Genomic DNA, 27,207 nt, shown 5'->3' on the forward strand with positions numbered 1-27,207 from the left:
AGTTTTAGTACAGTCTGATAAATGCAAAGAGAGATTTTAAGCCAGGAAGATAAGACAAGACAGGAGCAGCGCCCACCCTACTTGAGAAAGAAAGCATTAAAACCCCGATCATCAGCGTTGCACGAGCTAGGGTTTGTCCACTGTCAGACACGTGGTCGGATGTTCGTGTTTATACATTTTAATAGAGAACGAGAAGGATTAGTGATAACATCCAGCGTTCCTCGGGAAAAAGATTGAAGCACAGACCGGAGTTAGGAAGGGGCAAAACACAAATGCTTCATTTTCAGGAGTGATTCCGGCTTCTTAGTACTGAGCTCCATCACGGAATGTTTGACACTCTGCTCTTTAAGGCCTTCTGGATTGCCCTCTTCGAGGGCTGCGGTGGTAGCGGCAACAGCAGTAGTATAAGCCAAGTTATAGATGAACTTCAATCTTTTGGTATGGACCATCTTAAACCATCTTCGGAAGGTTTGTTTAATGGTCGAAGAGGCTATTTTATTGGCTATTTCTTTGAAAAGTTTACGGGTTTTTTCTGCCAACAGTTTGATCACAGGGTCTTCCTCCCGGGTCACTCTTTCAATAACTGTAACAGCAGAGAGAGGTCCTTACGTCAAGGTCTCGCTGGCTCCAACCAACATTAAGTCTAAGCAGCCATCTTTCACCAAGTGGCTCTCCCCTTTGTCTCCCGCCAACCCCCGTAACTCTTCCCTAACCTTTTGACTTGACTAGCATGATCTATTAAAGAAAAATAAAAATGGTCACCAAATGTATGGCATACATATATGCTAAGCATTCTGCCCAGTATGGTAAGGAGGGACTCGTGTATATTGTGTTGGTAACAGCCAAGTGGAACAATAGAATAGGTCCAAGTGTTAATTAATAGGAAAATGATTAATATTAAGATTATTACGAAATATAATAGCACACGTATTTTAATTTAATGAGGTCAGTGCATAGTCGTTGGAATGGAAATATGCTTATGATAAATAGCCTTGAACTTGTAGCTTCAAACTGCCCGATGGCTGGGACTACGGGGGTGAAGCCATGTTATTACCTTTTTCTTTTTCTTTTTGGATAAAAGAAATAGAGTAAGGAAGAATATTTTAGAAAAGAAAAGGAGAGAAGGAGAAGAGTAAGAGCTTAAGAAGGATTAAGGGGGAAGTGCAGTGCTTGGCATTTAGCAGGTGGTCAGAAGTTTTGGATGGATGAAATGATGCTGCCAGTGGGCACACTCTTTCGAGCAACTGTACCACCCTGGTAGAGACGGTGACAAGGGAGGCGACTGCACGAGTACAGTGTGGAAGTACATAGGAAATCCTTGAACTTCCAGCAGTGATGTGAACTTGAAATTTCTCTGAATAATAGTAGACTTTAAAAAGGGAAAAAGGAAGAAAGGAGGGAAAGAAGGAAGGAAGGAAGGAAGGAAGGAAGGAAGGAAGGAAGGAAGGGAGGAAGAGAAAAGAGAGGTGGGGAGCTATCCTAGCTGTTTTCTTTCAAAGCTTTTGTTTTAGATTTATGTTTTTATGTTTATGGACAGTGTGCCTGAATGTACGTATGTGCGGTCATGACTACCTGGTACCCGAGGAGGTCAGAAGAGGATCCCCTAGAAATGGTGGCGTGGATAGCTGTGAATCACCGTGTGGGTCCTGGTCACTGAACACTGGCCCTCAGCAAGAACAAGTGCTTCCAAGTGCTGATCTAGCTCTCCAGCCCGCCCCATCCACTACTTTCTAAAGAGGCAGTAGAGAGATGCTAGGAGAGAGCAGTGCCCAGGACCCAGGTCATTACCCTTCTTTTTTTGCCCCCCCTTCTACATGTTAGTATTTACTGACATGTATAATTCATGAAGAAAGAGCCCACTTTATTTACTAGAGTGGCCCAACAACTACATGGTGTTATCACAGAGGACATGTTGGAAAAATATTTGCGGATATGTAAGTGAATGACTCCTGAAAGCTACTCCAGTAGCTTCTCAAGTTTGTAGGATGATAATTAGATTTCAGACAGTAAATGAGATAAATTTGGAGACTGAAACAGAGATAATAAGACAGATAGAATAGGGAGAGAGAGAGAGAGAGAGAGAGAGAGAGAGAGAGAAAGAGAAAATGCCCCTTAACCTAGTACTTCTACTGATTTTCTCAACCATAAACCCACCATCATCTAATTCTCATCCTGGAACGCTTACCATAGAACCTTTATTTGAGTAGAATGAAAACAGTGAATTTATTTGTAGACCTCAACCTTACCCTCAATCATAATGTCAATTTCATCTCTGAGTAGTAAATGTGCTCCCGATTTCCCCAGGTACCCTGTGTGCAACAGATAAGCAGAGTTAGACCAAAATAAACTGTCAAATACATTTCTGTTGTGATCTTGCTAGATCCTAGCTTCCCCTTAAACTATCTTTTATTATTTAATAAAATTATTCAATGAAATAATTATTATTTAATGAAAACTTAAAATATGTGTATGCAGAATGACCATAAAATGAACACACTTTAGCTCCCATGTAGGTTCACACTCCACAAACCTTCCACAAGCCTTTTGCAAGTTCCTTCACATTTCAGAATGTGTTTTAGGGTGCTATTAGCTTTGTTCAACAGAGTTCTGTGAGATGTGCCCATGTTCCTTTTTGTAGCAATGGCGCATGTGTTTCCATTGTTACATGCATAGTAGAGAGTTTTTGAAACACAGCCTGGCTATTGGCTCATTTTGTTTACAAATAGCCTATTATGTACTGCTCTAGTTCTCGGTGGACCCTGGGAGAACGGAGCCACAGACTAAAGTCTCATGCAATAGCTGACTTTATTCAGAGCATCAAACAAGTTATATTGAGGGTTAAGAAGAGTCACACACAACGGAGTACTACTCAGCTGTTGCAAAAAAAAAAATTACGTCATGGAATTTTGATAGAACCAGAAAAAATAATCCTGAGTGAGATAACCCAGGCCCAGAAAGACAAACATGGTGTGTACTCACTTAGAAGGGGACATTAGCCTTAAAGTAAAGGATAATAATGCTATGATCCCAGAGACCTAGAGATGTTAGGTGATGAGGAGGACTCAAGGAGGAGGACTCATGAATCTCCCTGGGTAGATTTCATGGGTTGACTGCGAGTGGTGGTGGTGATGTGGAATGGGAGGAACCAGGTGGGGAGGCGGGCAGATGAAGGGACAGAGTCCTGGGAGAGATGGCTGGAATTGTGGGGTGTTTCTGGGCAAGGTAGAAACGTAATGCAATGGAAACTCCTAGTGCAATGGGAATCCACGAGAGTGGCCCCAGTGAAGGCTCCTAGGAATGGGGGATACGGAGAGATTGGGGCAACAACCTAGCCACAAAACTTTTGACCTACAGTTTGTCCTGCCTGCAAGATGCATTAGGTTGACCTCAGTGGACCCTGCAGAGGCGGACGAGGGATTGTAGGAGCCAGAGGCATCAAGGACACTGCAAGAAAATGGCCCACAGAATCAACTAACCAAGGCTCATAAGTGCTCACAGAGAATGAACAGACCATCAGGGAGACTGTCTGGGTCTGACTTAGGTCCTCTGCATCTATGTTACAGTTGTGTAGCTTGATATTCTTGTGAGACTACTAACAGTGTGTGGATGTCTTTGAGTCTTTTGTCTGCTTTGGGGACCCTTTTTCTCCTACTGGGTTGCTTCATCCTGCCTTGATGTGAAGGGAGGTACCTAAGCTTGTTAGAACTTGATGTGTCATGTTTGGTTGATATGCCTGAGAGGCCTAGCCCTTTTCTGAAGGGAGAGGAGGAGGAGTGGCTGTGGGGGAGAGGGTTCATGGTGGCAGGGACTGGGAGGGGAGCAGGCAGGGGAAATATACGAGAGAAGAATAAATATAAAAGAAGGAAAAAAGTTGTTGTTGAGAACCAAGGGACCCACACAATCCCTACAGGGGATTGTTTTCCCCATTAGAATTCATGAATCTTCCATCAATGTGTAGTCTTGATTTAAATTCGTGTAACTGTGGGTTTCTACTTCTGGTCCATAGTAAATCAAAAGAAGCTCAAGGAGTTATAAAGAAAAATAAAAAGAGTCACGTGAATAAAGTGCACAAGGGCAAGCTGCACAATGGCAAAAATGTGTTTTTTCCATAGAGGCAAATAAACAAATAACCAGTTGTAATGAATAATCTGAAGTAAGTTCACTTCTGTCCACATCTCTGAGGGGCAGAAAAGCATAAACCATCAATGAGTCCATGGCTTTGTTTTGTTTTTCCTTCAGAAACTGAGTCATCAGACTGTTGTCTTGGGTTTTTGGAGTTTCCCTGCAAATTCCCAGAAATCTCCTTACAGAACTCCATTCCTCAGTGTACAACTACATGTAAGTGGTTCATGTTCCAGCAAATAACTTCCCACCGATTCTCATGTGAGCAACTCTATTTAAACTCTCTCACACACAAAAGGCCCGAAAGTGGGAGCAGGGCCTGCTGGGGAACAGGCCTTCAGGGAGAGTCAGAGAGATGAGACCAGGTAACAGAGAGCAAGGAGGATAAACGTCGTTATGTGCATGCATGAAATGATCACAGTTGGGCACGCAACTCAGCCGACAAGTGCCTACATGATCTCCAGAACCACAGCTTACAGCAACAACAATAAAAAGACCCATTCTGCATCTTGATGGCTGTTACCAAATTGTCCTCATTCATAGCATCAGAATGTTGAAAACTCCTTCCTGTCCTCCCCTGTCAGGGTCAGAACCACACAACACAACAGGGTAAAAACAACAGCACCTTCAGCTTCCTAGATGCCTATCAACTGGTGAACAGTCAATGATAAATGTGGTACAGTTGTATCATGAGGTTTTATTCACCTGCTAAGAAAAAGATAAAATTGTGAAAATTCCCAGTAAATGGACAGAGCTAGAGGCCTGAGGCAATCATCCTGAGTGAGGGGACTCAGACCCAGAAAGACAAACATCTTGTGTTTTCTCCTATATGTGAATGTTTAGGTATGTGTGTTTCATATGTAATACCCACAGAGTTCAGGTAGTTAGCAAGAGCACATTTCCAAGGAAGTGGAAACAAAATACAGTCATGCTTTCTTAATGAAGCTGTGGAAATTTTATTCTTAAATGACAATTATTAATATTATTTACATTTTTAACCAAATTGTCTTCAATGATTTCTAATTTGGATGTTTTTTTTTTAATTGCAAAATGTTTTATTTTTTTCAGCTAGAAATCTTTTCTTATGGCTCACATAGTGAATTTTCATGTAGAAAGCTCCTCTGCCTTGTGGCTATCAAGTGCATTTTCCATGTTTGTCAAATTATTTTGTTATAACTATTATTGTAAAATAAATTATTATTTTCAGTATCAGCATTGAAACTTTGCCTTCTGGTATTTGCTTAATGCAAGAGTGAATATATGTACACGTATTTCATATGATTTGCCAGGTGTCCATACATTTAAAGAATATCCCACATGTTCCATAGGTAATCGCTGTCAAAGTCTGTAGCTCACTCTTTAAAATATTATATAACTTGTAGGTTATTTCCCAGTGTTATTTTGTTCCACTTTCCTGTCTGTTCATTGCATGTGATCTTTAGTTATTGTGGCTAAGCTGACACCTGGCCCTGAGGCTTTGGGTTGGAATCTTCACTGTTTTTACCCATAACTTTTTATATTAACTAGGAATCGATGTATCAGCTTTGAAGACAAACTGTTGATGTATATATAAGCTAAAAAAAGCATCAGGACTCCAAATTTTATTCCTTCCTTCTCAAATAGAATTTATGCTCTACTCATTTCTGAAGTTTTATTTTCTTCAGTAAGGTTCGTTAAGTCGTCTTCATGCGTGCTGTGCTCACACTTCAAAGTTTGTATTTCTTTATTCCCGCCTCCCTCTGTCAACCCACCATTCCTCTTTTCTTTCATCTTTCTTTCTCTATCATCTTCTATTCTTGTTTGTTTGAGACAGGGTTTCTCTGTGTAGCCTTGGCTGTCCTGGTCTCACTTTGTAGACCAGGCTGTCCTTAAACTCACAGAGATCCGCCTGCCCCAGCCTCCCTGAGGGCCTGGATCACAGGCTTGCTCTGCCACGCGGCTCACCTTCTAGTCTTCTTTTCCACCCCCCCCAACATCCTGCACTCACCGTATTTCTTCTTGCTCTCCTTCTCTCCTGTTTCTTCCTCTGTCATTTTTTCCTTATTTCTTTTTTTACCAATTATAAATGTGATGATTTCTTCCTGTATATTTCCTATCAGCTACTTGTTTTTTTAAAAATTAATTTATTTTTATTAGTTACAGTTTATTCACTTTGTATCCCAGCTGTAGTCTCCTCCCTCATCTCCTCCCATGCACCTCCCCCTGTCCACTAATAGAGGAGATCCTCCTGCCCTTCCTTCTGACCTTAGTCTATCAGGACTGGCTGCATTGTCTTCCTCTGTGCCCAGGTAAGGCTGCACCCCCCCCCCCGAGGGGGAGGTGATCAAAGAGCAAAAAGTGCCTTGAACTCATTGGCACAGGAGACAACTTCCTGGACAGGACAGTTTTCCTTTTCTGTGATGCTTATTTGTTATCTTTCCTCACACTTGTCCCGTAGGGTATAAAATCTTACTTTTATGGGATTTGCATTATTTCATCAAAATTATTATACTCATTTATAGGTACATTCAATCTTTATTTTAAAGTTTTTGACTCACAGAATTACTTATTGTGAATCTCATCTGTTTGGTAAAATATCTTCTATTTTTTTTTCTAATTTTTGAGAGGGTATTTTTCCTTCAATTACCTGTACAGAAAATGATGCCACCCTTTTATGGAAAATTTATTTATTGGGATTCCACAGGTTTAATCCACAGAGAGGGAAAGCTCCAGGTTATTCAAGAGATTGTATTGGTTTGAAAAAAGTTACAGAACTCTGGGTCTATGTCTCTGTCTGTCTGTCTCTCCTTGTCTTCCTCTTCTCCCCCTTCTCCTCTTCCCTTTTCTCTTTCTTCCTTTCCCTCCCCATCTCCCTTCTTCTCCCCTGTCCTTCTCCTCCCTCTCTCTATGAGCAGCCTAGATCAGAATCCCTAATATTCATCACGGCTCAGCTGGTCATGTGTTTTCAGTGTCCAGCTCCTCTCTACAGTGTGATATAACTATGAATTTTCTCATTTCTTTCTGTTGATGTTCTGGGGTCCCAAATACAAGCAAGGGGAGACCCTATCACCAAATTTCGAATCCCAGCCTAAAGGATTGTTAATTTTATTGTTGTAGTGGGAATGTCATGAGAAAAACCATCACTATTGTTGGTGAGAATTGTCCAAGGTCAGCAAGTCCAGTTGTCTTCTCTCCTTTCTTGACGCCTTTTTGGGCTTCTCCCATACACATTTTATTTTTAAACTTCACTGGACCTGATTGCTCTTCCTTATTTGTTGTAGTTTGTGGCTCCAGGTATTCAGGTTGTGTTGAACATGATGTTTATATAAAGTTTTACGTCATCCTTGCTCTTTAGATGGTGATTTTAGGCAGCAAAGGGATATGATATCATATTCTAAAATTTTATTTTCCATCTTGTTGAACACATTTTATGTAATAAATAGTAAGGCAGGGATACTTACTTTGTGTTGCAAAATAGAACTTCATGGTGATCACACGTATTAACCTTGATTCATCAGATTTATCACGAAAGGTATTGTCAATCACAAAATTTTGTAAATATTTTAATAAATACTTCCAGCTTGAACACTCTTTTTGCACATTCAAAGACAAGTTACAAAATAATTAAATTTATTTACCTACTAATATAACGGCTCCTCTCTTCAGAAAGGCCCGAGAGCTCCCCAGGAATCCTAAGGTATCAGATATTAAGTCTGTAATGTAACTCTCATAAGAAAAAAGCTAAGAATAAAAAACAGAAAAATACTTTAATTGTTGATAACGCATATTTGCTTCCTCTAGAGAAATGTCAAAGGAAGAGACCCTAATTACTTAATTGCTAATATGAAATTAAGACCAATTTAGACTTGGAGATTTTTCTATATAAGTTGTACTCTTCTTGTTGCTGGCAAAGACTAGTTTATCATAATATTACTGAACCCAGCGCTGTGTTTCCGACCCATCTTTGTGTTTCTAACCTGTGGTTAGCGCCCTCCCATCCCAACGTTTTTGCTCTTGTTCACACTGAATTGCAAAGGACCGGCTCACGAGGTCCTGACAAAATAATCCCAATTTCCCTTTTTGTGATGTGAGGTGTTCTTCTCAAGTCTATATCCACCCATAGCTCAGAACTGAAGTACAAAATCAGAACGAACAATCAATGCTAACAGTGTGAGAAATCTTCTTTCATCTAAAACAGAAGTTCTCAACCTGTGGGTGAGACCCTCCCCGAAAGACCATCAGAAAGCACAGACCTTTACATTACAATTCACAGAAAAATTACAGCTATAAAATATCAATGAAGATAACTTCATGGTTTGGGGACTACGCAACATGAGGACCTATATTAAAGGACCACAGCAGTAGCAAGGTTGAGGACCACTGAGGTAAAGCTCTTACTGTAATTATAAGTATTATTGTCTTCTATTCGCATTCTTTCTACCAGATCCCTTGTTTTCGCCACTGGATCTTTCATCATTTGTGTAACCTTAAAGTTGTGCTAATCCCTCTGAGAAGAGTTAAAGCAGAGGAGTACTTACCAGATTGTTGCAGATGCTGAGAACCACTGCCTCAAAATCGTAATTCTCCTCATTGAGCAGATATACTGTTGACCACTTCAGTTGTGTAACGCAGATAGTTAATGTGTATCTGCAAGCCTGAGAGACAGGAAAGCTCAGTGAGGCTTGCTTTGCCCTAACGTAAACACTGTGATGGTTTTAATTAAGAGAAATAGGATCAAAGTGTTTACATTCACAATTCTTGTTTCCTTAGACTCCAAAAACAGTATCAGGGGCACAAGGCTTCCTAGGATTATATGGTTCAGCCTCCAGTTGTATTGATTCATATCCAGAATCAATTCACCAAAATGCCGAATGGCCATGCACTGAATGCCACCATTAACCTGGAACATGCACACAGAAAGGGTTATTTGAGCATATAAGTGCTACTTTCTTAATGGTGGTATATATGCATAGTATATAAATATATAGCAAATGTTTATGTGATACATACATATATTTATACATACATATATAACTACATAAAGATTGGGCTTGCTGGTGCTTCTTTTAATTTTATGACAAAAATTTGACTAACCATTATTCTCAATGGCCATTATAAGCGTCCTTTACTAGATGAATGAATACGTAATTTGAGACGTAATAAAAACAATAAAGATCATCACTATAACAATATGGCTAAACCAGGAGGCCATTACACTGAGTGGACTCAGCCAGGGATAGAAAGGAATGCTTCCCGACCTCACTTACATGCTGCATCTCCAATGTGAACTCATACAAACAGAGGCTGGGGATTGCCTGGGGTGGTAGAATGAAAGGCACATTGACTAACAGATACAAAATTTCAGGTAAACAGGGCAAAGGATATGTAGATTTCATGTATAGCATAAGTGGCTATACTTAATAATGTATTTTGCCCATGAAAATTGCTAGGAGGTCATATAAAGGTACCCACCACTCAAACGTATGCTAGGTGATGGTTGTATTATTTATCTTGATTTAATAATATCACAATGTGCATTCTTAATATATGAATTTTTATTTTTAATATACCTTAAAGTGTTTCCTTAATAAAACATTGAAGCTGGACTTAACAGGACTTATACATTGGACTTCATTTTTGTGGTCTTTTTGTTTCATTTTGTCTTGTTTTAGTATTTTTTTGTCTTATTGGCTTTATTTTTTGTTTTACTTTTTTATTAAATTTTTATTTTTTTATATTAATTACAGTTTATTTACTTTGTATCCCAGCTGTAGCCCCCTCCCTCCCTCCCTCCCTCCCTCCCTCCCTCCATTACCTCCCTGCCCCTCTCTAAGTCCATTGTTTTAATTTTATTTTGATTTTGAGAGACAGAGAAACACAGAGAGAGAACTATGAAGCTGGGTAGGTAGGGAGATGGGGAAGATCTAGGAGGAGTTGGGAGAGGGGAAAATATGATCACAATGTATTATAGGAAAATATTTTAAATAAAAAGACATGATTCAGATTGAGTAACAGGCGAGTTACTTAAATTTAGGAAAATAGTGGTTAATAACACTTAAAAAGTATGAACTAGGATAATCTGTGTAAGACAGAGGTCATTCTATAAAAGCACTGAGTTATATAGACATGTGTGGCCAATGCTAGAACTCCAACAGAACTCTGCAGTCTGGCACACTCCTGTTTTCCAAGGAGTGTTTGTACCAAGCAGGGAAATAGAAGGAGTTTGCACTACTGCAACAAAGAGGGAGAGGCTAATTTAAAAAAATTACATCAACTCACGTTAAGGAACCATTTATGATTTCATCTTGAATATATATTTAAAACATACCAACTACTTCATAGGCTATGTAACCTTCTGTGAATATTGAACTCTCTCTGCCTTCGTTTTCTATGTGGAAAATGGATAAAATGAGAAGTCTCAAGATGCACAATTTTCCGGTGAAATTTTGTTTAATTAAAATTTTATCTCTCCTGTACAACCTTTGTTCTTGTTGATGATTAGGTTTTCATTCCTAACAGTGTAGATTTTCTCATTTTATGGGTACAGTTTTCTGCGATGCTTATGTTATCTTTCCTCACACTTGTCCCTAGGCTATAAAATCTTACTTTCATGGACTATAGATTTTAGTATGATTATCCTGTATTATATGGTTAAAATCCACTTAAAAGTGAGTGTGTACCATGCGTGTCTTTCTGCTTTTAGGTTGCCATTATCAGGCCAAGAACTTCTGGCTAGACAGATCATAGACCCTAAGGGAACAGCTAATAATTCTGCTGCTAAGTGGGCATAGTTTTAAAACAATTAATAAATACTGAGGTTCTCTAGAGTTTAATTCCTAGATTTGACCTTAAAGACTTTCTCTGATTAACCTGTACATTTCAACAAAGGTTCTTTGTTTTGAAAGAAAAGCTTGCTTCTATCCTTTTTTAAAATATTATGTACTGTAATTGTTCGTAAGTCCTGCCAGTCTTCCACTTTTCTATTTACCCTTTTAATTAATAAAAATCCATTGAAGCTATTGAAGAGCAACTCTGCGATTAGTTTAGTCTCAGAGTCCCGGTTCTGTCATGTATCAGTTTTGATGAACTTTCCCAGATAGTAATTAGAGTCAGTTAGCGGGAGTCTGGTTTATAGAAGGCCTCCCTAGTTGTTCAACTCTTTTCTCCCTCACATCTTCTGTGTTTACAGTATGAGTCTTTTCCTATGGCAACACTAACATGACTAGTGGCAAAGAAAACAAGACAAGAGGTTGGGAGGGGGACCTGTTGGAAAGATAAAGGAAAGGCTGGATGTATTTAGTATTTAGCCATATTTCATTGTATTCATCAGTGGTTCTCAACCTGTGGTCATGACCCCACAGGGGGTCAGCATACCAGATATACACATTAAGATTGATAACAGTAGCAAAATTACAGTGGGGTCACCACATAAGGAATTGTATTAAAGGATTGCAGCATTAGGAAGGTTGAGAACCACTGGTACAACATTAATGAAATTCTCAAAAGTAAAGAAAAAATAAAACAAGACAAAGCCTTATATGTCAATAACAAACATTTATGTGCGGTATTGCACAAATCTACTTTATAATCATGTAGCAAAAATTTTAATGGGGCGTATTTTAATGGAGCAAAGTAATATGGAACTGGGAAAAAATTCTTCAAAGCAAAATCTAAGTGAAAGAGAATTTGTAAGTCCTTCATTCACAAATCACTTTCCAACGAAAGGGTTATTTATTTATGTCTTTGACAGGTTCATATATGAGAATGATGAATTTCAGTCATTTTTGCCTCCTGTTATTTTCTCATCTCTTCATCTTCTGCTCAAACCCCTTTTTACCTCAACAATCCTCCTTATACTTTTTCTTTTTTTAAATGTTTTAACTTAGTTTTTTAACTTTTATTAATTACAGTTTATTCACATTGTATCCCCCCTGTAGCTCCCTCCTCCCCTCCCAACCCCACCCTCCTTATACTTTCATGTCTCATTTGTGTAGTTGCCCCTGAGTTTACTTGAGGTTGCTTGCGTGAATGTGGGTAGGAGGTTTCTTCCTGGATCATGAGCCACTTATCAGTGACTCTGCCGCTGAAGAAAGTCCCAGCCATTCCTCTAGACACCATTAGTTGTCATTATTCCGTCAGGGAAGGGCAGGGCCTTCTGAGACCTTTCTCCTTCCATTACAATATTGACAAGCTCAATCTCCTGTAGATCTTTGTGGATATCTACAGCTTCGGTGAGTTTGTGGTTTGGTGGCCATGTCATGTCCAGAAGACATCACTCTTTATACTCCGTTCTCTGGCCTTTGCAGTCTTTTCACCCCCTCCTATGTGATGTTCTTTAACTCTTGGAGGGGCGAACCTTGTGATAAACGACTTCTGTGTGGGTCTTACAGATGGAGAAGCTCATGCACCAAGACTGAAGAAATCTCTATCTCACCAGGATATCAGAGGTAGAAGAGGGATTTACACCCACCTAGCCCAGGTCCAGTGTTAATCAATGTATCAACTAAGCTGAAATTTGTCCAGGGACAGAGATCTGTCTTATGCTGGCTTATTCCAGCATATAAAATCACCTTGACACTTGGGGCTTAACCGAACAACAAAAACTTAAGTTTTATATCTAATCACATCACGCCACTCACATGATCCATCAGAGGGTAGTAGCTGGAAGCAATCCTGATACACACTGTGGAGTAGATAGTCTTGTCCAGTTTGCTCAAAATATTTCGAAGGGTAAGCATTGCCCGGATGATAACGGTGTGCTCTTTGGAAAGAAAAGCATCCAGGACTGGGAGTAACAGGTTGCAGACACTTTCTATCTATGTTTAAAAGGAAAGAAAGTGGTAGAATTTAGGGGACAAGAAGATTGGGCTGGTCATCGCTGTATACACTTCTGCATTTAGCATGCCAACATACAAATCCTCTTTAAAACAGTGAAAGGTTTTGCAAACTAAACATTTTAAGAAGTCATTTTTTCCTTTTTTAATTTTATTTTTTATTTTAACTTTTATTAATTACACTTTATTCACTTTGTATCCCCCCATAGACCCCTCCCTCCTCCCCTCCTAATCCCACTTTCCCTCCCCTTTCTCCACGCATGCCTGTCCCCAAGTCCACTGATAGGGGAGGTCCTCCTCTCCTTCTTTCTGATCTTAGTCTATCAGATCTCATCAGGAGTGGCTGCATTGTCATCTTCTGTGGCCTGGTAAGGCTGCTACCCCCTCAGGGGGAGGTGATCAAAGAGCAGGCCAATCAGTTTACGTCAGAGGCAGTGTCTGTTCCTATTACTATGGAACCCACTTGGACACTGAACTGCCATGGGCTACATCTCATTGTTAAAAATTAATTACATAAATGTATAATTAAGTAAAATCAAAAGTAGTTTTAAAAGTGATTGATTCTAAAATATTTTGCTAATATGTATTTTATTATTTTCTACTCTGTTAAGGCTATTTATGTGTGTGAATAGTTGGGATATTAAATAGAGTTATATTATGCATTTCTGCCCAGTCCCATTTTTAATAATATGCATTTGATATATTGAACCTAGTCATGGAAAGATTATTTATACTTGAAATTTTTGATCTTGTTTTTTAGAGAGTTGTTATTAAATATTTACCAATATATCCAGTACTGTGGTCTCTAAATATGAGGGTGAATTCCTTTATAGAGGCAGAGCCCCAGAGACAGATCAGAGCCAAAAAGAACAGAAGGGAAGGGAAAGAGAAATGGGAGCCACCAAAGAAGAAAAAGAATAACTTCAAGTGTGTGTGTGTGTGTGTGTGTGTGTGTGTGTATTCGTATACACACACATATCTTTATAGTTATCTCTATATCATCTATATTTATATATTTATATGTGTATCTATTCTTAAAGATATAAATGGTAAGAGTTAAGGACTGAATCAGTGGCTCAAGACACCTTTGTCACTTTAGGAAGTTGGATCTGTATTGTTTCTCCATTACTGTCTTCCTAACCTTGGCATAAAATTTCCCTGTTATAGACAGCATGGAGAAAAATTTTGGGCAAAGTTTGGGCAAAATTTTTAGCAAGTTTTTACTAAAAGAGTAAAAACAAAGCCTCTTTTGACTTGTATGTTTTATTTAGAGCAGAAAGACAACAGCTCATGAAATTCTCGATGCAAAAATGGGCATCCACCAACAGAGAGGCTTGAAGGCTTTAGACTGTGGTCACAGATAAATGAAGATTTATTATTGGATTAATTATTAAACCAACAATGATTTGTGGTATGTAAACGGCTTCAGAATTGTGCAAAATACTTTGATATTTGGAGTTATAAGACACGGGGCCCTGATTAAATTTATTTGACCTGGAAAGCTGCTCACATGAGTCTGTGGTAAACAACTAAAGATAGTGACTCTCACTGTCACCCGAGGACCTAGAAAGACAGAGCAGTGGACCCCAACCCAGATTTTTCTGGTTCTGCGTGCTTGAAGTGGGTATAACGATTGGTATTTGTAACACATTTCCAGGCGACTCTGATGCCGGTGGCTCAAGGACCATACTGTGAGTATCAGTGTTGTAGAATGTTACATAAATGCTCCTGGATGGGGCTCAGAGGGAGAAGGCTGCTGGAGAGTAGACTCTTCAGTGAAGTCTGACTTGAGCAGATCAACAGAAAGGACAAAAAATGCGAACGCATATGCATAAAGGGATGTGTCACAAGTGGAGGGAAGAGGTCCAGTGAATAGCCCAAGAAAGAGATCAATGAGCACACAAATATGGAGATGGAATGGACAGGTGTTTATGATTTTAACTGTAAGAAGAGCATTTACTCTGAGAAACGATGATGAATCAATTCTAAGCATGACGTAATTTTGTGGAAGAATTATGAATAAGGTGATAAAAACCACTAAGTTGATTTGCATCCTCTCTATTCTCTTGCGTTTCAGAATTTGATGGTTTTAGGCTGTACAGAAACTGGAAAAGCACCAAGGTTTCATTACAATATACTGAACAGTGGCAAAACATCCAGTCATGATGCATGACATTACCCATACATACTTCACTGAAAACTGGTGCCATGCTGGCAATTTTCTGGAGACTCATTTTGCTAACCGAAGAGTTGGAATCATTAATCCAGTTCCTGAAGAGGACAGCAAATTCTTCTGGCAATGATTCCTTGAAGAAGTTGTTCAGAAGCTTAAAAAAAAAACGCAGTTAATAAATTAATGAGTAGAGAGAGGACTCCTCCCTGCCTCCCTTGTTGACTTCATATATCTTAGACTTTCTTAAATTTTCATGAGAGAAGCACTTAAGAGAGAGAGATGAGACTCTGATAGTTCGATTTAAGTATATGGAAGGAATGGCAATGAGAACTCAGTTGGTCACAATCTACTATTAAAACTCACTTCTGCAAAAAATATTATTGTGACGATGCTGTCTTCTGACCTCCTAGGACCTTCAACCGCAACCTTGTAGACATAATGCAGGGTCTCTGGAAACTGTGGAAAGTTACATTCACTGAGAGTTCTGTAACAGAGCAGGAGCACAAGGAGCCAAGTTAGCTAAGAGGAAAAATATTCTGCATTAGCAAGTACAGTGAAAAGGAGTCAGTTGTTACCTGCATACTATTGACTATCCACATCAGAAAGAAGCTTATTCTGAAAAATTCACTAGTCTAAGGTAAACTGCAGCACGACTACAAAGTCTACTACATAGGCTCTAGAGAATTATGCAAGCCTGTGTCTCTGCAATAATTTTTTCCCTTCTCATTACTCCCTTTTCTTTTCTCTCTTATTTTTTTCCACATTAAGAGAAGCCCCATTTTTGAATAAGCTCCCACTAGTCCTTGACCAAAGAGAGAAGAAATAGATATCTGAACAACAATCCAAAGCTATATGTCATCTTTGTGGCTTTGGATCATGTTCTTCCTTTTGAGGATGACTTCGATTTACTCCAGGGAAGAGATAGTAAGCTCCAATTCACTGAACCATTTCCCAGAAACACTTAGGCAGTGGCAGGCTTAGACTTGACTTCATAAACTGTCCTGAATCCAATCAGAAGAGGTAGGAAATTGAGTGATCATATGACTACTTTCCATTTCAAACTTCATATCCTTTTACTAAAACTGAAAATGTGCATTCAAACCACACAGAACTCACAAATACCAAAGTTTCACCTTTCAAAGGATGTTTCTTCTAGTCTGAGGACCACACTTTGAGTAGTACTAAGAGCAGGATGATGCTTAACCAGTAAGCACTTATAGGGTGCAAATGTATCATATTTTTACAATAAAATATATTAATCTCACATTTGATACAATGTGGGAAGTTGCTGCTAAAGGAGCTGTCAGTGGTTGCTGGGCTGCCTGGAGGGTGATGGGCCTCATTTTGTAGTCTTCTGAAGAGCTTAGATAATCTGAAAAGTATCTGTGCCTGTACTGGATCATGTTTTAATGGACCTTGTCTATATTCTCCTTGCATTCCCCACCAATGAAAACATCTGTTTTTGAAGTTGCAAAGGTCTAGTTTTTCAGACTCTATGAAGATAGAAATTTATTTCCCTACATAGTCATGCTGTAGGAGTTCATGGAGTTGTGGGATTTTCCTCAGGACCCCTTCTTTCTCCAAACATCTACATAGTTAAAGTTGGCAAAAACCCCAAATTTGAATCATAAAATTTACTTATTATATTAATTACTATTAAACAATATATCTAATGTACTAATAAAGGCTACTTATTTTGAAATGACCAAAGTCATACGACATGACTTCTTTTTTATCTTTTGGTTTTGCCTATTTCAAAAAAATAATCTAAATAAATATAGTTTTCATTCAAAAAGATATGTTCCTAAGGTCCATATGCTCATTCAACTAGTTTCAGAACCCCCTGAAGCTCATGAGCACAGAGTATTCTCTGGGCTGGTCACAATTACAAATTGTCTTTCATGTCACAAAGCCCTTGGCCTGGTTTTAATTTTTTGTTATTGTTCAGAAAATCTGATCCCTATAATCAGAAGGTTTAAATGAAAACAAGCTCAACAACAACAACAAAAACCCAAAACATTTCTAGTGTAGAAAACAAAACAAAACAAAACTAAACAACTTCTTCCATTATATTTTCTGGAAAGTGTTTGGCTTGTTGAGTATAGATCTTTGCTAGACTGCTCTAAAGTTGGAGAGCCCCTGACACTTTCAAATGTCCGCAGAACAGAGATCATCTAACATCAGAGAGGACAACACCATGTTCGCTTTTCATTCTCGGTATGTGAAAGAGAATACTGTAGCATGAGTGGGTGTGTATGGGTTTGTCAATTGAGGGGAGTAATGCGAGGGCTCTTTGTCTCATTAAGTAAGAGGAAAAGAAGGGAAAGTTATCTCAGAGTAAATCTGAGACTCAAGTCATCAAAAACAAAAAAGCAGAAATCAAGTTGCAATGTAGACTATTAGGAAAAGTTTAGAAAGTTTACTCCTGTATGAGACACCCGAAGATGATGGAGATGGTGCGAAGGAGAGTCAGGGTTCTACCGAGCCCTCCGTTCTTACTTAGCGATCAGTTGGATTCCATACTGGTGATCCATGACTTGAGAAAACTGGTCCCAGAAATTTTTTTTCTCCAGAGCTTTATCCACTTCTTCTAGTCCAGAAGAGTTCAGCAGAGCCTTCAGGGCATCTCTTACATAGCTGATGTCCAGAAGAGAGCAGACATTACAGTAGCAGCCTACACACAGCTAAGTACACACGACTTGCCTTTCCGTTCCATCTTGGGAAAGGCACGGTTTTAGAGAGAGGGCTACGTCAGAGGAAGGTATTTGTTAAATGATATCCATCTTTCCCAATGAACAGTGCATGAGGTTAAGATAAAATGGTTGCGCATATAATCTATGTTGGGTCACATTAACAGCTTACTGTCTTCCACAGAAATGTACTGACTTGGTAGACCTCTCAATTCCCTTTGGGGGATGTCCTAAATAAGCAGGACAGGTTTCTGTCTCCTGGGGTGTGGTTTGGTATGTGTCTTTTTTTTTTTTTTTAAAGGACAATGAATGTATTAAATACTTTAATGAGATTGGTTTGTTCTGTTTACCTTAGATAATCATATCAGACGTGGCAAACGGCCGACAGTAGTACCAAGACTTCCTTTTCAGGGCAGGGAAACTAACTCTCTTGCCCAAAAGGAAGTTGTGAACTTTGCCCCGAAACAGAGGACTGACGCCATACTGCCCTCAGCCAAATCTTCTGCCCTCACCCATATCACATCCATCTCAAATTGTGAGACAGCCTTCAGTCTACTACAAATATTTGTGCACAGTGTTCTGTTTGTTATTCGCATCTGCAATAACTCTGAGACATCACTCCTGGGGAATATGTGAATAGCAGAACTCATGCTCCTTTCTGTTCCTTCCCCATCCCACTTAGGTGACTCAGATGCAGCGGGGATCAACGGCGTTCTGTGCTAGAGGCTCTTTCTATGTGGTCCACGTATGGATGGCGGAGCCTAGTGAATGGTCCTGTATCCCGGGGAACTACGCTCCTGAAGACACTCTACTCTTAGGGAAGAGAAAACAGATAAATGAGAACAGAGCCTCACACAGGCTTATAGCACGTCCCCCATAAACCCAAAGGAGTCTCTGGATGCGTATCTCCCACTTAACCAGAAATTGAATTCTCTTACAGAGGTCTGTCCTGTTCACTGTCTTTTAAATGCTGACTGCAGTAGAAGAGTTGAAGCATGAGGGCCATCAGGAACTCAGGGAATAACTTGGCCACCACTTTACTATAAGAAGCCACAGGTAGGAATGTGCACAGGGCCTGACATGCCTATAAGGGAAGGGAAATGGAGTTGTAAAAAAGGCAACTGTCTCCCTTCAAACATTGTCAGTCATACAGAGGACAAGGGTGGCCGCAAGCTTTCCCAATCTCCTTCAGCATTCGTGTGTAGTCACTCAACCATACCCACTAGGTCAGTTGTGAAGCAAGAAATGGACCAAGCTTTCTTGGTAATGAGATTCCAAGGCACTGTTCATGGTTCCATTCCAACTGCCAAATTTGTGAAAAGGAAGCTGGTCCTCAAGGAGGGCATAAATCCCAAGATCCCCTTTCTATGTGGCCATGAGGAATAGTCTTACTAGTGAGCAAAGTCTTCCTTAAGCTTGTTTAAAAAAAACAAAACAAAACAAAACAGGGAAGCAATATAATCAACAGGAGATGCATCAAGTAGGTCATCTTTGAATCACGTGACTCCTTCATAGTGACCCCTATTACACCCACTACCATCCCAACACACTCCAACACCTCTTATTAATATAATGTCACACCATTTTCATTACACTTCTCCCAGCTTCCTCTCGGGTGTGGGGATGTTGGTCCACAGGAGAAAAGCGATAGACACAGGTGGTATGAGGCCCTCACGTGACTACTGAAGTTTACATGGCTTAGCTGGTGGTTCTCTCTCTCTACAGTTACATACAATTTTGCCTTTGGCAGTTCCCTCAGGTTGTTTTGCCTTCTTGCCATATCAGCCTCACTTCCATCATGACCAGACTTTTGCTCTGATCTCTGCCTTTCCAAGATGCATATGAATATTACCTTGGATCAGCCCAGGATTCTGATTTTAAGTCCTTTTGGGATGGAGGTGTGCCGTGTCCAACTTACTTTCAACCATCCCGCCATCTTTTTTTCCCTCACAAGTACCGCTTTGTATTTCTTTTGACCTCAGGAGTGCATGTTTGTTCTCTGTCTCTTGTTTTAGGAGAATGCATGCCCTGTGATCAAGATATGGCCTACAATGAATGTGTGTGGGATGGATGGATGCAGGATCGAGGACTGTGCCAAGGAGGCAGAGCTTAATCTATGCAGATAGGAGTTTCCTGATGAGGAAGACAACACAAACTGCAAAAGCTCATGGGGTCATTTACCGCCACAGGCATCATGTTGGTGGCATCCAGGGAGAAGCGTCTTCTCTCTATCAGGGTTTCCTCCATCTCCCCAGGCTTCCCTTTCAGTATCGACAGGATCGTCTTCAGCACCTGGGGTGCCACAGTTGAGTCAGCACTGACTGCTTGCCACATGGTCAGCAGAATACTGCAAACACAAGGTGTGGAGAACCACCTTTACCATCCCTCACAGCCAGGAGAAGAGAGTCGACACCCAGATCCCCCAGCTGTAAAAACAGAACCATGTGACTTTCCTAATCTCTTCTAATGTACCAGTTAGAGTTGTACTGACTTGTGGACTCAAAGTAACAGGGCTTTGTTCTTTGACATTTCCGGCCATTCTAGGTGAATTTCAGATGAACAGTTAATGGGCAGAAAACTCTCATTCGGTTTTAGTAACTTTTAGAAAAGATTTATGTTTTTAGTTATGTATACGTGTGTGTGTGTGTGTGTGCGTTCATGCATGTGGGTACATCTGGATGACAGAAGAGGGCACTGAATTCTCTGGCCCTTATTTTGGTAATTTAATTTTTTTCTCTATTTTATTGGTGGGTATAATAGCTTATGTCTGTTCTTTATAAATAAGAAAAAAAAACCCCTCCATGTTTGAGGCTGTTTCTCAAGGGAAAAAATGAGTAAATTAACAATGGGCAAAAATAAGCATTATCTTTTTGAAGAAAGATTGTTTGGGTAAGATTTGTAACAGAACACAATTACCCCCACAATAGTGGCATTAATAAAGTCTTGGGTCCTACTGTGTGCTAAGCATTGAGCAAAGTCGCATGTGACAAATGGTCTTCTTTAAACCGTACATCCAGCTTGGATGATGCAAAAATGAATTTCTTTTCAGAAAAGGAAATTGGGCCTAACTACAACAGAGAAAGACTGGAACTCAGCGCATATGAATGCGGAGCTTGTGGACAGGTATGTACAGCAGGGCAAACTGGGGGAGGGGGTAAGCCTTACTTGTCTACAGGGACCCGGAAGTCCATGAGCTGGAAGATGACCTTCTTAGGGGAAGTGTGTGTCAACAGGGTGATAATGCGCAGCATGACATCCTTCATGATGTGGTCAGAATTCCCGGAGAGCTGCTCGTAAATGTCATCCAGAATTTTAGACACCTGGGAGAGGAATTTTGTAGGTCAACACAAGCGTTGTGTGCCTTGTTCACCTTTAAAGCGGGCTATTCCACAGCTACAGGAATTCAGCCTTTATGGCAATTCGCCTACAAAGAAGCGGCAGCAGAAAGTATACTTACATGATTGTGATGCAAAAACACTTACTGAGGTCAGGAATAAAGTAATGTGCTTATGGATATTGGGAAAAAAGAGGGTTTTAAAAAGGTAGCTGGGTTGAAGTGATAAATTGCTAATGCCCATTCTGTTCTGCCTCTCCTTGGTTAGTGATTTGCTGTAGTAGAAGGTAATTTTAGACATCCAGTTTTCTGTCTGACCTCCCTTCCTTGCCTCCAGTGATGTCCCATGGCTTCTTCTAGGCTCCCTGAGTGCTCTTTCCTATTCTCTTGGAGGACTCTGTTTAGCTAAGGAGATGACCATGGGCCTCCATTTCCCTGGTGTTCGACCTGTGGAATGCTCAGGAGCACTGAATGCCTTCTGTGAGGTGGCACTTTGCCTTGCCTGCTTTCTGAGTTTGAATGACTTGTCTTAGTCTACCCTCTTCCACAGAACACAATCGCATCAGGAGAGGGGATGTGAGTCCTGTGTGTCTATCACCATCAGGGCTGTATTGTATTCGTGAGTATGTGACCCAGGAATCTGTGACCTAAGGAGATCTGTGTTCAGAAGGTCTGAAGCTTGGATTTGTCCAAATCTTGAAGACGTCAATTAATCTTTGACATCGAGTTTTATAATTCAAGCCCAATGATGCAATGGCACACAGGAAATCCTTGTAACATGTGAGGCTAGCGTGGTTCCTGCAACGCCAGTTACTTGTAACATTTACAGTACAGGACATGGAGAAGCTCAATGGGAAGAGAAGCTAAATATGAGAGGCATCCAACTGAATCTCCTGTCACTTAGCTGGACAATAATGACCTAGAAGGAAAAAAAAATAGGCTGTTATGCTCTAAGTGTGTCTCCCAAAAGTCCTGTTAGAAACTTCACTCTTGACATGCAAGTGTGTGTGTGTGTGTGTGTGTGTGTGTGTGTGTGTTTGCTTGTGCAGGTGCACATGGAACCCAGAGGCTGATGTCATAAAGATTTTCCTCTACCATTTCTTTACCTTATGTTTTTGAGATAGGGTGTGTTCAGCCTAAAGCTTACTATTTTTGATAAGCATAGGAGCTCCGGGAATCCACCGGCCTCAGCCCACCAGTGATAGAATTATAGACTCACTCCACAGGGCCTTGCTTTTATCTGGGCTCTAGATATCAAACTCACGTCTCCAGGATTGCTTAGCAAGCCTTTTACCCATAGAGCCATTTCACCAGCTTGAGATGTGAAGCCTTTAAGAGCCGACTAGGTCCTGGTGGAGGGAGGAGGGGTGTCAGTGCTCAAGAGTGGTTATTATAGTTTCATAATAACTGTGGCATAGGTTTCTGATGAAAGGTTGAGTTTGGCCCCTTGTCTTGCAATGTTCTCTGGCCTTTCCTACTTCCCCCATGAGATGATACAAGGACAGCAGAGTCTTCCCAGAGTCAAGGACTATAAGAGATGAACTTCTATTCACTATAAATTATCCGTTCTAAAGATGTTCCACTATAGTGATACTACAGCAACCTATGGATTTTTTTCAATCTTTCCTTATTTGTCAGTGCATTGAAGGCAAAGAATATTAGTAAGACTTGATGGAAATAAAAACAGTTGGGCTAGTTTTGTGTAGCTTCTGGTAAAAACTTACCTGCATATTCATGTATGAACTACATTATGCAAATTCCATTATTTTGTTGATTCTGTATTTATTGTTAGGGTCACAATTATGTCACTATTCAATGTACATTTGAACAGAATATGCTAGTAATAAAAAGTAAATTTTCTTACTTATTAGATAACTAATAGCAAATAAGAAATGACATAAAAATTGAGAGAGGATGGCCATAAAGTAAAGGGAATAACTATGGAGCTTATGAAGATCTTAATCTTTTTGAACCTTGAAGGAGACATAGTTCTATTACTCCATGTTGTATTGGGCTGCACAAATTTATTAGCTAGTGCAACGCCGATCTGCGAGTCCTTGAAAATGTTATGTAAGTGCTACATGGGAGATTTCAATTACAAAGTATTTGTTTTTAATACATTTCTCTTTAAATAACCAACAACGTAAACATAAAATTGAATGTTCTAATTTAACATGATTGTTAAATAAATATTTATTAGAACCTTCTCTATAATTTCCCTATAATTTGAAATATTTCACAAAAGCCTCATCCACTTAAAGTGACTCAAGGAATGAAAGCTGGAGACGGGGATGCAAAGAAACAGATAACAAAGCTGAAAAATGCACTCTTGAGAGCACACTCTGTTCTTCTTAGGTGTTGTCAAGCGCATTACCTTGTTTATCTTCTGGGCGTGATACTCCAAAGTCAACCTCAGTAAGTTTCCAGCCTCAACTACTGTTCTGGTGTCTTGAGAGGAGAGTTTTTTCAGGAGAGTCCACACAAAGTCAGTCAGAAAGTGGGGAAGTAGTATTTGTCCCACGCTCTGAAACCAAAAGGATGTTCGTGACCACCAGGGTAAGCAAGACAGCAAAGCTGAGATACTTCAGGGGATCTCTGGACCAGGAGGGAGCACACGACATTCTCAAGCTATGGAAGTGCTTTCTTTATTAAAAAATGACAAAAAATGTGTTTGTGGTAGTGCTAATGTAATGATTATCAAAACCCAGGTATGAACCCCTGCCCAGATATAGCCCATCACAGCTCAGTAGCCAAGTGGGTTCCCTAGTTAGGGGAACAGGGACTGTCTCAGACATGAACTCAATGGCTGGCTCTTTGACCTCCCCCCTTCCCCGAGGGAGGAGCAGCCTTGCTAGGCCACAGAAGTGGACATTGTAGCCAGTCCTGAAGAGACCTGATAAGCTAGGGTCGGATGGAAGGGGAGGAGGAACTCCTCCATCAATAGACTTAGAGAGGGAAAGGAAGGAGATGAAGGAGGGAGGGTGGGATTGGGAGGGAATGAGGGAGGGAGCTACAGCTGGAATACAAAGTAAATAAACTGTAATTAATATAAAAATAATAAATAAAAAGGAAACAAACAAACAAAACCCAGGTATTGTTGTACAAAACTTATCTTCTGCTTTTAAGACAATTTCAGTGTCCAAATATTACCATGAATGTCAATAGAGTTAAGGTGATATGAAAGTAAACATCTTCTTTTCAGTGAAAGAGAGAAAGATGAGAGAGAGGAGGGGGAGGGGGGAGGCAGAGACCAAGACAGAGAAAGAAAGGATGAGCGACTGAACAAATACGCCCATGACTGAGGTCCAATAACTGCCATGTAAACCATTCCTTTTTGAAGTCAGAGGTTCGCCACAGACTCTAAGACAAAGAAGATGGAAGCAGAAAATACAAAGGTGCCACAACATCTCTTTGTATGCACCAAATGCCTCTAAGCTCATCAGTAAAAAGTTTTCTCTTGCTGTCTTTAAAGGGCTGGAGTACCGCAGCTGGACAGGTGGCTCAGGAGTTGGGACCACTCGATGCTTCGGCAGACGACCTGGGCTCCGTTCTCAACACCCACACAGTGGCTCACAATTACCAATAACTTCAGTTCCAAGAGATAGGATGCCTTCTTCTCACCTCTGTAGGCACCAGGCATGCATGGGGTGTACTTAAAGACATTCAGACAAAACACTCATTTTTTTTTTTAAGAGATGAATTACTGTTTTGTTGTTGTTGTTGTTTTGCTTTTTGTTTTTGTTTTGCTCAATAGGGCATGTCTGAGGCTGGAGCAAGAGTGGATTTCTCCCAGCCCTGCACCCCTAGCCTGCACCTTCTGGACAGAGAACTGAGGGATGATAATGGGGGAAAGCTCTGGAAGAAACTCAAAAGAGAACTATGGCTTGTAGGTAAGTGAGGGCTGTAGTTGCGAAGAAAATCAGATTTAATTGTAGAACTTAAATCTTAAATACCACTGGGAGTGATAATTTCTTCATTAAAATATTTGTTTACTCAATGTTTACTCTTCTTTCTACCTAAAATTACAGAGAAAATAAATTCTCAGTGAAACCTAGAGCAGGTATTAGAAGATATTTGTCTTGTAAAGCTGTGGTTATGACAGTAGCCACGGTAGCCAAATTGAGAGTTTGTGGGATTGTGGGGAGATGGTTCAGTTGGTAAAATGATTGATATGCAATCGTGGACCTGAGTTTGGATTTCCTGCATCCATGTAAAATCTGGGGGTTGGTGATGTGTATCTGTGAGCTCCAGGCTTTGGGTTGGAACAAACAGGTGGATCCTTAGAGACACTGATCAGCCAGTCTAGCTGAATCAATCAGCCCTAGATTCTTAAGAAATAGAGAATCCATTGAGGCAGACACCTGATCTTAACTTTTGGCCTCCATGTGATCACGCAAGGGTCAATGCACCTCCCTTACATGTGGAGAGAGAGAGAGAGAGAGAGAGAGAGAGAGAGAGAGAGAGAGAGAGAGAGAGAAGAGGGAGGGGTAGGGAAGAGGAGGGAGAGAGAGAGGAGTTTGCTTTACCAGGAATACACTCTCCACAGAAGATCACCTGGAATCTAGAGATCTTCATGTTTATTATTGTTACACTATAGTGTTGCCTGTTCCAGATGCTACTTGATTTAATGGCTGAAAAATAGACTATAAATGAAGGCTTCATAATCTGCCATGCAGTTCTCATGTTAAACGTGGTAGTTAAAAAGAAAATAACTCTGCAAAATTCCACCATGTCTTGGGGTGGTTAACAGGAAGACCGATCCCTAGCTGAGGAGCTATTGACATTTGACAGCTGCTGGGAGAGAAATAGTCAGTTTTCTTTAAGAGTATGACCTCTGGAAGGTCAACCACCCTCCAGGAGAGGCTTCACACCCACAAGTAAATGAACAGAACAAACTGTATTTTTAAATAAAAAAAACAAAGAAGGTACAAGGTTGGGTGGGGGGGGAGATGATAGTGGATCAGAGTTGGAGGAGGGGGAGTAAATGTGATCGAAATTGATTGTATGGAATTCTCCAAGGATAAAAATATTTAAAATCATGTCTGTGAAGAACCCCCCATTTCTAAATTTCTATGAGTGAGGTTATTGGTTCACAGTGTGTGAAGCTTTTATGGTGAGTGATATGTCCATGATCCTCTGTGGATTGTGCATAAAGTCCTGCCCTCACAAACTGTTAGTGTAGAAAAGGGGAGTGACTGGCTTACAACTGCCTTCCTGCTCAATACGGTCTTCACAATTTAGTGTTCTTTTGTACCCAGCTGGCCCAGTGGGCAACCTTGCTGCATGTTCTTTGACCTTGGCTGTGATCTCTTGAATGCCTTGGTACAGCTTTGTGTTCTGCTCGTCCACATGTTGGGGTTCTTGTTAGAACCTTGGGTTCTACTCTTGAGGCCTCCATCTATGCTGTCTAGTCATTGCCCTTCCACGCCTTGTTAACCATGAACTCTCTGGTTTAACAACAAGAAACTGAATAACAGATCCTAAAGACATGAGTCTGGAGGCACTCGGGTCCAGATAGACACTGAACTCAGATGAGAGAGGATTTAAACCCAGAGGTGTTGATAGTAAGTCTCATGAGCCACCGGAGGAAAGGCAACAAGAAGGATGCTAGTCTCAGATTCAATAGGCCAATCCTGGTGCTCAGGGTTCTATCCTCTGGCATTGTACTGGAAGGAAGAGTGGGTGGATGAAGAAGGGTTTCCTTGTAAGCTTGCATAGATCCCAAGATTTCTTATGGAAATGGATATATTCATACCCAACCAGCCTTGTGAGTTTTTAGATCATATGTGTAGGAAAACCCTTTGTCTTTGTAAAGATGCACCATCAGTTTTACGAATATTACAAACACCTGAATAGTATCTTTTGACCATATATTCCACTTAAACACTTTGCTTTGTCATGTCCTTACCCTTCCACAATTCTAACCATGCCAACCATGGAAAGACAACCACTGCTCTATTTATGGGGTTTGGAGGGAAGAATGAATGCCCTGAGTCTTCTCATCGTAGGAGAGACTAACCTGAGGGTCCTTCCCAACTACACTGAGCTGTTGGCTCAGTATGTATGTCTGAAAGT

At 40.3% G+C, this 27,207-nt stretch overlaps 1 protein-coding gene across 1 annotated transcript in view; it reads right to left on the reverse strand.

Moving 5' to 3' along the window:
- Positions 1 to 251: 251 nt before the first annotated feature.
- Mroh9 (maestro heat like repeat family member 9) overlaps positions 252 to 27,207 on the reverse strand; it is a 90,818-nt gene continuing 63,862 nt past the window's right edge. Inside the window, exons 8-20 of the mRNA XM_021662958.2 lie at positions 23,507 to 23,656; positions 20,964 to 21,118; positions 19,980 to 20,145; positions 18,737 to 18,882; positions 17,608 to 17,745; positions 15,472 to 15,592; positions 15,125 to 15,262; positions 12,741 to 12,917; positions 8,849 to 9,001; positions 8,640 to 8,756; positions 7,740 to 7,842; positions 2,247 to 2,309; positions 252 to 583 (exon numbers count right to left, since the gene is read on the reverse strand). Coding sequence (XP_021518633.2) covers positions 252 to 583; positions 2,247 to 2,309; positions 7,740 to 7,842; positions 8,640 to 8,756; positions 8,849 to 9,001; positions 12,741 to 12,917; positions 15,125 to 15,262; positions 15,472 to 15,592; positions 17,608 to 17,745; positions 18,737 to 18,882; positions 19,980 to 20,145; positions 20,964 to 21,118; positions 23,507 to 23,656 — 1,959 coding nt within the window. The remainder of the gene's footprint in view (positions 584 to 2,246; positions 2,310 to 7,739; positions 7,843 to 8,639; positions 8,757 to 8,848; positions 9,002 to 12,740; positions 12,918 to 15,124; positions 15,263 to 15,471; positions 15,593 to 17,607; positions 17,746 to 18,736; positions 18,883 to 19,979; positions 20,146 to 20,963; positions 21,119 to 23,506; positions 23,657 to 27,207) is intronic.

The sequence above is a fragment of the Meriones unguiculatus genome, chromosome 11 (assembly GCF_030254825.1).
Source record: "Meriones unguiculatus strain TT.TT164.6M chromosome 11, Bangor_MerUng_6.1, whole genome shotgun sequence".
NCBI classification, from domain to species: domain Eukaryota; kingdom Metazoa; phylum Chordata; class Mammalia; order Rodentia; family Muridae; genus Meriones; species Meriones unguiculatus.